Source organism: Diabrotica undecimpunctata, chromosome 8 (genome assembly GCF_040954645.1).
Source record: "Diabrotica undecimpunctata isolate CICGRU chromosome 8, icDiaUnde3, whole genome shotgun sequence".
Lineage (NCBI taxonomy): Eukaryota > Metazoa > Arthropoda > Insecta > Coleoptera > Chrysomelidae > Diabrotica > Diabrotica undecimpunctata.
Genome location: NC_092810.1, coordinates 49003261 through 49017263, shown reverse-complemented (window position 1 = coordinate 49017263; position 14003 = coordinate 49003261). Strand labels below are relative to the sequence as shown.

Genomic DNA, 14003 nt, shown 5'->3' with positions numbered 1-14003 from the left:
CTTTTGATACGTCTTACCTTTCATTTTGTTCTGTTAAATAGAAATAACTTATGAATTTTTGTTAGGCAAGTAGAAGCCGCATTTTTATATTATTTTTTTATTAAGCCTATGGTAAAGTTAAATAATATTGTAATATGTAGTATGTATGTATTTATTTTCAACTATTTTGGGAATCTATTTATTAAAATTGACTAAATTCTAATCTGACAATTTCATTTATTTTTTTTATTTATTCAGGTTGTATACTGTTACTTAGTATTTTAGTAGTAAACCTATTGGTAAGTTGGTGGTTTATTGAATAGCAACGTAGGGAAGGCTGTGGGCCAATTTACCTGGCGCCCCTGATATAACTTCGGATTTTTTTGTTTTGTGGACCGCACGACCATCTCCACTGTTTTGTCTAGCCGCGAGCCATTCCCAGACTGTCACCGTATAGTACTTTTCTTTCCGGGTGTACGTCTGATTTATATTTGGTACAATTTGTAATTTTTTTATATAGATTCGGTTTTGTACGCCACATATTTTGGCGCCCAACGTGGGGCCCTTAATTAATTAACCTTTTTTTTGTCAACCCCTTGTGTAGATTCCTTTTAATTAGTTAACCTAACGTGTTTGGGCTTTAATTGACTAACTTTGATTTATTTACTTTACCACTGGTTTTGCACTTAGTAGTAGTCTTAGAACTTCGTGTTTAGTGGAAGTGTATGCCAAGAAGTGCTTACTAGTTTTTTTTTGTGTGACGTGAAGTTGGAAGAAGCCAAAAATGGAACTTAAAAGAAGATACTTTGAAGTGGTGTTGTGGAACTTAGAAGAATTATGGATATATTAGGACTTTGAAATATTTCTATTTCAGTTGGAGTTCAAATTTATTTTTTTGAGAAGTTGGACTTCGAAATTCTACATTGTGGTTTAACTTAGTTATGTTAGGGAATGTAAAATCTTTTTTTGAGATTATGTTGTGACTTGTAATTTGTTCTGAAACAATGAAATTTTGAAAATCTTTTGTGAAATTTTATAGATTGAATAAAGCGACTATTACTTTTATTTTGCTTTTGGTTTGCTCCCATTAATAAAGTAAACTGTACCTGTGTGTTAATATTTTTACTTATATCTTGATTTTGTTTGAATATTTGCTCCTTTCGGTTGATACATTTTTTTTTAAATTTTGAACTTTGGCAAGATGGTGCGAAAACTTGTACCCAACTACTTAAGGAAAGAGGAACTGGAATATGAACTCAAAATTCGTGGAGTGTCTACTGGCACTGTTGAGTCTATGAGGTCTAGTCTGTCTGATGCACTTAGTCGTGAGGCAGCAAATGAAAGCTTTAGATATCCTGAGCACCCATTCACCTTTTCACAGGATAAAACTGCAATCGAGACTAAACTTGCGGAGCTGAATACGGCTGTTGGAAAGTTTGCCGGAACTCCTACTTGTGCTGAGTCCTTGAGATTGCGGACACAGATTAACCATGTCTTGGGGAGAATTGATCTTATGGTATTGCCAACAGGTGATGATGCAGACGCAGCCCAGGTTGTTAAGTCAGACTTTCTTGCTGAGATTTTGAAGTTGTCACAGGATTTACATGATAAGCAGCATCCAATCGGATCTGGTTCGGTACCAGTAGCGCTCGATGTGATTTCGGTTTTAAATCAGTCTTTTCAGGCAGGGGTAGGACAAGTTCATGCTTCTTCTCCTGGAGCGATGTCACAAGCTGGTAATAATGTTTTTTCAGGGTCTGTCTCTAGTTTTTCTTCTGGGATGATACTTCCTCATAAATGGGGAATAGAAAAGTTTTCAGGTTCTGCTAGGGGTATGTCTATTTCTGCATTTTTTGAGATGGTGAATGAATTGAGTCTCGCTCGTCATGTACCAGATAGTATACTTTTGGAATCAGGTATAGATTTATTTTCGGATAAAGCCTATCAGTTTTATAAAGATGTTCGTCTACGTGTAGGGAGTTGGGCTGAATTAGTTGAAGAGTTTCGTAGGGAGTACCTGTCAGCTCACCATGGGGAAGCGCTTTTTGAAGAGCTTCGGAGGAGAACTCAGCATTCGTCTGAGACTATTGGAGTTTACTTGGCAATAATGAATAGTTACTTTAATCGCTTGCGTTGTCATGTTCCAGAGGAAGTTAAATTGTCTATAGTTATTAGGAATTTGCATCCGTTCTATCAAGATAGATTACGTGATCCTTTGCCAGCTACCTTGGAGGAACTTCGTGTTCTATGTCGCAGTATGGAGGAAAGACGTGATTGTATTAGGAACTATGTTGAACCGAATAGTAGGAAAATGAATACTTTGGAAAAGGACCTAGCTTATATCAGTGTGGATGCTGAAAGTTGTAGTAGTGTTAGTGAGGGTCCTGTTGTTTCATCCGAATCGGAGTCCGCTAGAGGAAAGTTTAGGACTTTAATCTGTTATCGTTGTAATCAGTCAGGCCATAAGGCAGTAGGGTGTCTAATGAAGAAGGAGGCTGTTCACTGTTTTAAGTGTAAGAAAGAAGGGTTTACAGTCAGAACTTGTCCTTCGTGTAATTCGGGAAACGGAAGGAAGCGCACCTAACTGGTCGAAGGGGTGTTGCCGACGTTGACTCGACCAACCTACGTCCTATTTTAGACTTTATTTTACATCATTCCGAAGGAGATGAACGTCCATATTTGAAAGTTAAAGTCTTAGGAAAGGAAATTTTGGGATTATTGGATTCTGGTGCTTCAAAGACCATTGTAGGAAGAACTGGTTGGAAATTTTTACAAAACTTGGGTTTAGAGTTGGATACTTCGAAGAAGACCGTTTGTAGAGTGGCGAATGGTCAGATGTGTGAATCGTTGGGGGAATGTTTAGTACCTTTCATGGTTAGGGATCGCTTGCGTGTCTTGCCAGTATTAGTTATTTTGGACGTACCGCACATTCTGATTTTAGGATCTGATTTTTGGCGTGTTATGGGTATCGTTCCAGATTTGAGGCATAACGAATGGTATTTTTCGGACGCTCCAGCAATGGTAGGTTCAGTGGATCATCTCCGAGGTCAAACTATTTTGACCGATGCAGAGAAGTCGCAATTGGATGAAGTTATTAATAGAAGTCGTGAACTAATGGGCACTTCTCTTGGTTGTACTGATGTCACTGAGCATGTGATTGTTTGTAAATCTGCACCCATAAAACAACGTTACTATCCTGTATCCCCAGTAATCCAAAGCCATATTGATAAAGAGCTAGAAGATATGTTGGCGAAAGGAGTAGTGGAGCGATCGAATAGTGCTTGGTCGTCCCCGATTCTCTTGGTGAAGAAAAAGGTTCCAGAAGGTGAAGAACCAAAATGGAGGTTCTGCGTAGACTATCGAAAGCTTAATGCCGCAACAGAGAGGGATGGCTACCCATTACCGTACATCTCTAATATTTTAAATAAATTGAAGAACGCGCATTATCTTTCCACCATAGACATTAAGTCGGCGTATTGGCAGGTACCTGTTGCTAAGGCTTCCAGGCCTTATACTGCTTTTACGGTTCCTGGTCGAGGTCTTTTTCAGTTTTGCAGAATGCCTTTTGGATTACATAATGCCCCGGCTACATGGCAGAGGTTGATAGATCGTGTCCTCGGTCCGGAGTTGGAACCCTATGTTTTTACTTACTTGGATGACGTGGTCATCGTGACGTCGTCTATTGAAGAACATGTAACGATCTTAGAGGAAGTCTTTAGACGCTTGAGAGAAGCTAAGTTAACCGTTAGCTGGGATAAATGTCAATTTTGTAGACCGGAACTAAAGTATTTGGGTCATGTGGTTGATAGGAATGGACTACATGTTGATGGTGATAAGGTCAAGGCTATGCTACGTATCCCAACACCCACATCCGTCAAGGAAGTTCGTAGCATCATAGGCACATTTTCCTGGTATCGAAGATTTATTCCTTCCTTTGCGACACTACTAGCTCCAATTACAGCGATATTGAAGAAAGGAAGAAAATTCAATTGGACCCCGAGTTGTGAAGAATCTTTTCAGAAAATAAAAGAATGTCTAGTTTCTGCTCCGATACTTAATTGTCCTGACTACAATTTGCCTTTTGTTGTCCAATGTGATGCCTCAGGATATGGAGTGGGCGCCGTGTTATTGCAGCCAGGCCCGGATGGTGACGAAGTAATTAGTTTCCTGAGCAGATCACTAACGCGTCAAGAAAGGAATTTTTCCACGACGGAACGGGAATGTTTAGCTGTGTTATGGGCAGTCGAAAAACTGCGTCCTTATTTGGAGGGTGTTCCGTTTACGGTCGTGACTGATCACGCATCCCTCGTATGGCTTCAAAATTTGAAGGATCCTACTGGAAGATTAGCTCGATGGGCGGTAAGATTGCAACAATATGACTTTAAGATTGTGCATCGGAAAGGAAAAGAACATGTTGTCCCCGATTTGTTATCTCGGTCAGTTCCCGTGCTTGATATGGTTGAAGAGGTTGTACCGCTTCCTAGTGGTGATAGTTGGTATGATAAACTTTGTAGAAAAATCGAGTCTAATCCCTTGAAGTATCCTCAGTGGAGAATGTCTGGTGGCAAACTTTATAAATACATCCGTCCCAGTCATGGATTTTTGGTCGAGGAAGTGGACAATTGGAAGGAAGTCGTTCCTAAGGGTCAACGATTGGAAGTGCTGAAGTTGTGTCATGATAGTCCTTTAGCAGGTCATATGGGGATCCTGAAAACTTATAAGCGTATTAACGAGAAGTATTTTTGGCCGAAACTGCGGAGTGATGTGTCTCGTTACGTTGGACGTTGCTCACTGTGTGCCATGCATAAGGTGGAACAAGGTAAGCCCAAAGGCTTTATGACTCCTCAACCTAAAGCTACTCAACCATGGGAGATAGTAGCAACCGATCTTATGGGACCTTTCCCAAGATCAACTCAAGGCTATAAGTTTATCTTAGTGGTAATGGATGTGTTTAGTAAATTTTCTTTGGTATTTCCGTTGCGATCCTCAAAAGCCGTGCATGTCGTTAAGAAAATAGAAGAAGAAGTTTTTCTCGTATTTGGAGTTCCACGTCTGTTACTATGTGATAATGGTGTCCAGTATACTTCGGGTATTTTCAAGAAAATGATGGAAACCTATGGTGTCTCAGTTCGTTATAATGCGTTGTATCATCCACAGTGTAATCCATCTGAACGCTATAACCGAACCCTTAAAACAATGATGGCAACTTATATAGCTGACAACCATAGGAAGTGGGATGAAAATTTGGCCAAACTAGCATGTGCTACGCGCACTGCATACCACGAGTCGACTGGTCAAGATCCCTACTTCATAAATTTCGGTCGGAAGATGGTAGTGGATGGACGAGATTTTTCCCGAAAGGACAAACTCGGAGACCCGGAGGACGAAGTAGCTAAAATGGGATATCCAGGTGGACTCCAGGAATTATTTGTTGATGTTAGAAAACGTTTAGATAAAGCTTCGGCTAAGTGTGAGAAGACCTATAATCTACGGAGACGTCCAGAGGAATTTCAGCCCCATCAGTCAGTATGGCGGAGAAATTTTGTGTTGTCAGATGCCGCTAAATATTTCACGAAAAAGTTAGCTCCTAGATGGATAGGACCCTACTTCGTGAAGAAGAAAGTTTCCCCCTGGACATATAGTTTAGAGGATGAAAATGGCAAGGATCAAGGTATTTGGAATATTAAGGATTTAAGGATTAGTAACCCGACTGGTGATCCCGATAGGATTTAGGTCGGAGTAGAACGGACTAGCAAAAGTTTTGTCTAGTCTAAGTAAATTTAGTTAGTCTTTTGAAATTGGTTGTATTTATTTTTTTTGTTGTGTCCGTGAAGGATGACTGAGTGTTGGCTATGATCTGTTCTTAGGATGTATTTGGATGGTCAACCGATTCGTTTTTTTTTGTGTTAGGTAGCCAATACGAAGTCGTAGGGTTGCGGTAGCCTTAATTTCTTTTGATTTATGGAATTGAATGTCACTTAGGTTTGGTCAGAAATATGTTGTCTTCGATGATATGGCGTTGGGATTTGTTTTGATGTTAGTAAGCCATTCTATTTAATTGGGATTTTTTCGAAGCCACATAATTATGTTTTGGTGAATCTTGTTGGATAATAGCTTAGTTTTGGATGATTCACTAAATTTCGTTGTATACGGATTTAAATTCTGAAAGACCTATCTCATTTTTATTTTAATGAACAATTGGAATTACACTACTGTTTCGGTAGATGTTCCTCGCAGTATCAGTAAGAGTGGAATGGTGGAGAGTTTCTTATGGACTCATGTTATGCGAGGTATAGTGAAGTACTAGCGATGCCCCAGAGCTGGGAGGTCGCGAATAAGGGCAACATCCAGTAACCGACCTAATCAGTGTTGTCAGATTGACGTTGGAATTTGAAACTATTCTACTTGATCTCATACGATGAGAGATGACTGTTGTGTGGAAGTGGAGTAAGTGTTGTAAGTAAGTTGTTGCTTTGTGCGTGTGGTTTGAGATTGGTATGTCTTTCGTTGTCCAAGTACTTGCGCACGGTGAAGACGGTGTGGATGATGATTGTGTTGTGGACTTCGCTCGGAGTTTAGGTAGTGCGTCGCTAGCGCGAGGGAAAATTTTCTTCGTCTAGTTTTTCCTCGTAAATTTTCCTCTGGGAAAGGGAGGTGTTGTTACGTTCCAAATTTAAAGTAGAAAGTCCCACCTCTATTTTATCAAAATTTAAATAATTCAGGACGTGTAAGAGCGGTTGCCTATAATATATTATAAGCAAGGTGGCGAAAATAAAATTAGTAATTTTCAAATAGGGGTAATGTCTGGCAAATTGTGCTGAAGTTAAGGGAACACGTCCTCTTTTTTGTGAAGAAACTAATTTAGATCGTTCTTTCTAGAGTTATCTTGGAAGAATTGGGATCATAAAATTGAAATTTTTGAATCTCGGTACTATTCGGTGACCTCCGTGTGTCAAGTTGTCAAGTGTTCGGAAAGACGACGGAAAGAAAGTGATTCCAGGTTTGAGAGTGTTACTGAAAGGTTGGGCTAGATTAAAAACGGCATTTTTGTTTTTTTTGCTTTTGCTGCTGTTCCATGTGGGATCTGGACTAGTCCGAACCGTGTGGATATTCAAGGGGATTTGCTGCCTTCGTGGAAGGGTTTTTTTTGGAATATCCACAATTTCGCTAAAAAAAGCGGATCTACAGTACACGTGAATACCGGGAGTCGTATTTAGATCAAGAAATTAGCCTTAATCACGAGTCCAAATAGCCGGCTACGCTTCGGTCCAATTTGGGATATTTCAAACCCCTAATCTGGCTAAGAAGGGTGAGTGTTAGAACATTTCGTTTTTAATTAATTAAAAAGTTGTAGTTATTTTTTTATCCCATCTCTAAAAAGCTATTCACATTTTTATCAGTTTTCATACATTCAAGTTCGGAGACAAGTTTTTTTTTTGTATTGCTCCATTATCGCCAAAAGGCAGATAAACAAAGTGTTAAAATCAATATATTTATTTCCAAATAATTATTTTAGACACAGATGGTAATTAATGTTTTCTTGCTTCAGGGTTGGTTGGTTGGTTTGTTTGTTTTTTTCTGCTTCTTCTTCTTCGTATTTTTCCATCTGGCTGTAATTTTCAACTTTTCAACATTGTCACACAAGTCTATGTACATCGGCAATCGTATGGGATTTTGGATTGAAGACACGCTGAACTATAACTGGAATTCCACGCGGTGAAGTATATGAATATTCGAGGTATGGATCGATAATTAATTTTCAACGGAAGATTTAAGCACCGTCTAATTTGGTTTGCGGAATACAATAGTTTTTTTTTAAAGATTATTTGCTGTTAGTTTTTATTTTCATATTTACAAATACTTTACAGATTTTTTTTTAAAGATAATTTGCGGTTTATTTTATTAATTCAATATTTACACATACCTATTTTAATTTTGTAAACTGCGTCTAAGGGGGGGTTATATATTTGAGATTTATTTTTTTTATATTATTTTCTGCGCACGCACTTGAGCTCACGTGGTGTCCTATTTGCGTTAATTATTTTTTTTGGTTGGTATTGAACCGCACACCCCTTAGCGTCCGGTACTTTTGATACGTCTTACCTTTCATTTTGTTCTGTTAAATAGAAATAACTTATGAATTTTTGTTAGGCAAGTAGAAGCCGCATTTTTATATTATTTTTTTATTAAGCCTATGGTAAAGTTAAATAATATTGTAATATGTAGTATGTATGTATTTATTTTCAACTATTTTGGGAATCTATTTATTAAAATTGACTAAATTCTAATCTGACAATTTCATTTATTTTTTTTATTTATTCAGGTTGTATACTGTTACTTAGTATTTTAGTAGTAAACCTATTGGTAAGTTGGTGGTTTATTGAATAGCAACGTAGGGAAGGCTGTGGGCCAATTTACCTGGCGCCCCTGATATAACTTCGGATTTTTTTGTTTTGTGGACCGCACGACCATCTCCACTGTTTTGTCTAGCCGCGAGCCATTCCCAGACTGTCACCGTATAGTACTTTTCTTTCCGGGTGTACGTCTGATTTATATTTGGTACAATTTGTAATTTTTTTATATAGATTCGGTTTTGTACGCCACATAATAAAAGGTTCTGTGTTGAAGTAAAAGAAGAAGAGAGATTGGCATTATATAATGGGTTTTGGAATGATATGAATTGGGGACAAAGAAAAATTTATGTCTCGTCTTTGGTTGACTGTCATAGTGCTACAAGAAAGAGAACACAAGAACATACTTCAAGAAGAAATGCAACTTTGGTATATCATTTAAAAATTGGAAGTACAAGAAGTCAAGTCTGCACGAAAACTTTTTTAAACACTTTTAGTTTAGGAGAACGGTCAGTTAGAAATTTGGTGACTGAAACAAAGGACAATGCAGGAATTCACAAGAGTAGAGAGAATAACATTGCTGAAAGAAGTGAGACTTTAAGAAAAAGTAAAAAGAAGGAACAAAAAGAAAATCTGATAACCTATTTAGATTCTATTCCAAAACTACCATTTCACTGTTGCCGGAAACAAACAGATAAACAATATTTGGAACCAATGTTAACCTCTATGACACAATTTTTTAATCACTATATTAAATACTGTGAAGAAAAGCAAATATCACATTTAAGTAGGCAAGTATTTGATTTAGTTGTATCAGGGGCAAATATCTCCATATTTCACCCCAAAAAAGATGCATGTGACATGTGCATAAAATACAATATTGGAAATTTGGATCAAAATGACTATAAAATGCACAATGATTGAAAAGAATTAGCTCGACAGGAGAAAAGTGAAGACAAAAAAAGAGCTGAAGATGGCCAATGCATTGTCGTGACTGCAGATGTACAGGCTGTCAAATTGTCACCATTCTTTAATGCAAGCGCCCTATACTACAAAACGAAGCTATGCGTTCACAATTACACTATATTTGATTTAGCAACACATGACGCTACTTATTACTGGTGGAATGAATCTCAAGGTAAGCTTTTAGCTTCAGTTTTCGCTAGTTGCCTTATTCACTACTTGAATAAATATAAAAAATTGGGGAAACCTATTGTAATTTGAACGGATGGCTGCACCTACCAAAACAGAAATTATGTGTTGTAAAGTGCTTTACTTATGTTCTCGATAAATAACAACATTATAATTGAGCAGAAGTATTTAGAACGCGGACACACTTAGATGGAGTGTGATTCTATACATGCTACAATTGAAAACAAATTAAAAAACAGAATTATCCATCTTCCTTCAGATTACGTTAGCGTAACGAAAGAAGCTCGACAAAATCCCCGACCATATGATGTGAAATACCTGTCATTCGACTTGTTCATAGATTATGCCAGCAACAAACTTTGTTCATCAATTTGGCCAGGATTACTCACAGTCAATGAAATCAGGTGTCTCAAATATTTGGCAGAAGGTAAAAATATGTACAAATGTGTTTTTTTCTCATGAATACAAAGAACTGCCACAACGGATAAAATTACAGAAAACCTAACTCTGGATTTATTGCCGAAATTATACAAAAATCCACTTAAAATAAAACAGACCAAATGACAACACTTGCAGCAATTAAAGGAAATTTGGCCAAAAGAATGTCATCATTTTTATGACAGTCTTCCACATCAATAAATTTTCGTTTTTGGTAATTTGTCAGTTTAGTTTAGTTTCAATATCATTAAACGTTTATTTCTGTAATTGTTTGTTTTTGTTGATAATACCTCGTATCGTAATATTATGTACCTAGCGTAAAAAATACCACGTGTATCCACTTAAAAACTGAAAAAACTTCGAAGATTAAAATTTTAGTTAAAAAAGTATCTTTGAGTATATAAAATATACGCACAAAAGATTAAATGCAAATACAAATGTGTAAATGCAAATAAATAAATGCACAAATCAGTTTTTTGTGTCTCCTGTAAAATTGTCATTTTGGAGATAAGAGGTATTGTTTCTTAAGCATCTATATGTTGCTTGAAGCTTAGACGTCCATGAAAGGGAACTAGTGTCTCATCAATACAATAATTTTCTTCTGACACGGAGGCGTATTGAAAACGTTCTAGCAACATATTTAGCAAGGACGTGATCTTATATAGCCGATTATCTTTTGAAGGATTAGAGTTGTCACAAAAATGCCATTTCAAATCTGTTTCTTGATAAAACACAATGATAAAACCTGGACACTTCACTGGCATATATCTTTTGAAAAAAATAAAAAAGTAATATATATAAATATATAATAACGGATTTATTACGGCTGTCGCCGCTTCTCCGCCCCCAATTTCCATCTTTTTCTGTCATATGCAGTTGCCTCTTCTAAGTCTCTTGCCGCCATTGCTTCATCAATATCGTTGCGCCAACTTCTCCGTGGTCGTCCTCTCTTTCTTCTTTCAGGAGGGATCCATTCCAGTACTCTCCTAGGCCATCTGTACTCTGGCATTCTTTTAACATGTCCGAACCAGATTAATTGTTTTCTTTCTATGTCATCATTGATATTTCTCTCCATTTTCATTTCGTTTCTTATTTGTTCGTTTCTAACTCTCTCCAGTTTCGATCTACCGCAGCTTCGTCTCAGATAATCCATTTCTGTCGTCAAAAGTTTGTTTCTATTAGCTTTGGTGACGTCCCATACTTCCGAACCGTAAAGTGTAATACTTTGGACTATACTACCGTAAATGTGTTTTTTGGTTTCTCGTCGAATTGTTTTTTGCTAGAGAAGAGAGTTTAAGGCACGGGTCGCTGCTCTGCCCTTGTTTATTCTTTCCCTGATTTCATCTGCGCTATTTCCCTTCTTGTTGAAAATGACCCCCTAATATTTGCAGGATTGCACGCCTTTGATTTTGTCGTCTTCCAAGACTAGGTCACATATTTCATCTGTTCCCACTGAGAGATATTCACATTTTGTCATATTCATGTTTAGACCTGCCACCTCATATTCTTCTTGCAGTTTTCTTACCATATAGCTAAGATCGTAGCTGTCTTCGGCAATTACTACCTGGTCATCCGCAAAGAAAAGTCTATATAGCTTGTTTTCTTCCACCGTTATTCCCATGTTTCTACATTTTTTTACCCATTTCACTAAGGATCTGTCCAAATAGATTTTAAATAAGGTGGGTGACAGACAGCAGCCTTGTCTTAGTCCTTTTGTTGTTTAAAAAGGAGAGGTGATTTCTTGTCCCATTTTAATTCTTGCAAAGTTTTGTTCGTAATATTTTTGAGTGGCGTTAATAAGAATTGGGTTTATTTTCAAGTTACCCATTTCTATCCATAGTTGGGAGATCGGTACACTGTCATATGCTTTTTCCAAATCTATTAAAGCTATATGAGTTTCTCTATTTCTCTGCACTCGTTTTTCCATTGCAATTTTTAATGTGAAGATATTATCCATAGTGGAGCGTCCGGCCCTAAATCCCGCTTGTTCTTCGGGTTGTTTGTCTTTGATATCATTTTCTATCAGGTTTCGTAGTACTTTTGAGTATAGTCGGCCTATAGTAGCAATCACTGCGATCCCTCTATAGTTTTTAGGATCCATCTTTGTGCCTTTCTTGTGTATTGGAGAGATATACGATTGTCTCCATTCTTCTGGAACTTCTTCTCCGTTTAAGCATCTTTCGAATAATTTTCGGATCATCTCAAACAGTTTTGATGATCCATACCTAATCAACTCTGGATGTATTTCGCCTGGGCCTGGAGATTTTTTTAATTTCATTCCCTTAACTGCTTCATTCACTTGTTCTATTGATATTTCGATTCTTCCTTCTACTTCCACTTGTCCATTTGTCTGTTTAAACCTTTCTAAAAAAGTAATAACTAAACTAAAAAGTATCTGTTGCATTTATATCCATCAGGAAATATTCAGCTTATGTAATTGAATTTACTGTAGCAGGGAATAAAAAGGACAATAACTTACAGTGAATTATACTTTTATCACAACTATAAGTGAACCATAATACACACACTTAATTTTATTTTTTATTTTATTTTTGCTTGCTGTCGCTACTTGCATGCTTTTATTTAGTTTACACTTTTTTATTTACTGCATACTATTATTTAAAATACCGCCAAAGAAACAACCATTCAGGCAAAGGTGTATTCTTAGAACCAAGCATCGCTCGTATCTGGCAAGCTTAGTACGACTTGAATGGCTCAATACCATACTCAGAATTCAACTTGACTACCTCACGATCTAGATGAGAATAAAATGAAAAATTCGTTACTGCGATGCTAGTTCTCCCAACCTTGGATTCCAAGTTGGATCAGCTTGCAATATATTTCGATTCTCACGTCTGTCTTAATTAAAAACTCCGATAATAATTGAAAAGTACTACGGGCAAAACAGAGAAAATGAATTAAAAAGGAAGACAGCAATAGCTCTATCCTGAGGCATTTTGTTTATTCTACTCGAATAGTCACTAAAGTGTTTCTATTCGAAGATTTTTTAAGACGCAAATCAAAACCTCAGAGTGGAAAAAATGCTACAAACTAATGCAATCCTTAAATCGTTCATGGTTATAGTTCCATAGAAATATATTTATGATTGTCTCATTCCTATATTTGAATCCTTAACCTGTTACTAATTCCGTAAAAGGGTTCCAATCCCATAAAATGTATTTTTGTATGTCCTTTGGCTAATTCTCAGCCAATTTCGTTTCTCTCCACTCCCCCGTATCTCCAGAAACCCTTAGGGAGCTAATTAATTTTTCCTTAATTATTTTACTTGTTTATCTAAGTATTTCAATATATTGTTGGTAAATTGTATTTAAGTACTTACTGTTATTATTGAAACTGTTGCACCTAATGTTAGACCGCATAGTACATCACTCCAGTGATGTTTGTAGTCAGATACTCTCGTCATAGCTGTAAATAGGGACGAAAGAACTGCCAAAAATTGAAGGGTGTGTTTAAGAAGCTTTGAGCCATCCCAGGTCATGCGTCTTTGAAGATATATCTGAAAGTGACATTCTATTAATTAAATTAATATTTAGTTAGAGCATAAATTTTAGCTTAAAAAATTAATCGGTTGTTACTAATCCACAAATAATTAAATTAAATTACATAATTTTATGACGCGATATTTGACCTAATCTTCAATAGACAACAAACTATTAATTATTAAAAAACATAAATTACTTTTGGCCCATTGGTTATTCGGGCTTATTAGAATTTGAGAACTGCATTTTAGCACATTTTACATCTTCTGATGTTGATCTACTAAAATTGGACTCTGTTTCTTTATAAAATATGTCTTCATCGCAATATTCTTTTCTGTATTCGTTGTTCTGCATTTGTTCTTGAACCTTTTTTAAGACCGTAGTCACCCCAACTCTTTCCCTAACCACGTCGTTCCTTATATTGCCCCGTCTAGTGTTACCCAATGTCCACCGTAATATTTTTATTTCAGCTATCTCCCTTTTCTTTACCTGAATCTTCTTTACAGGCCCCAATTCATCGCCGCACACCATCTCAGGCCTCACCACACTCTTGTTTATCATTCCTTTTAGCCCTTCCCAGAAT

At 36.9% G+C, this 14003-nt stretch overlaps 1 protein-coding gene across 1 annotated transcript in view; it reads right to left on the bottom strand.

The window, feature by feature from the left end:
* LOC140447522 (putative phosphatidate phosphatase) overlaps positions 1–14003 on the bottom strand; it is a 362135-nt gene that overhangs the window by 7860 nt on the left and 340272 nt on the right. The window contains exon 5 of the mRNA XM_072540220.1: positions 13261–13437. Coding sequence (XP_072396321.1) covers positions 13261–13437 — 177 coding nt within the window. The remainder of the gene's footprint in view (positions 1–13260; positions 13438–14003) is intronic.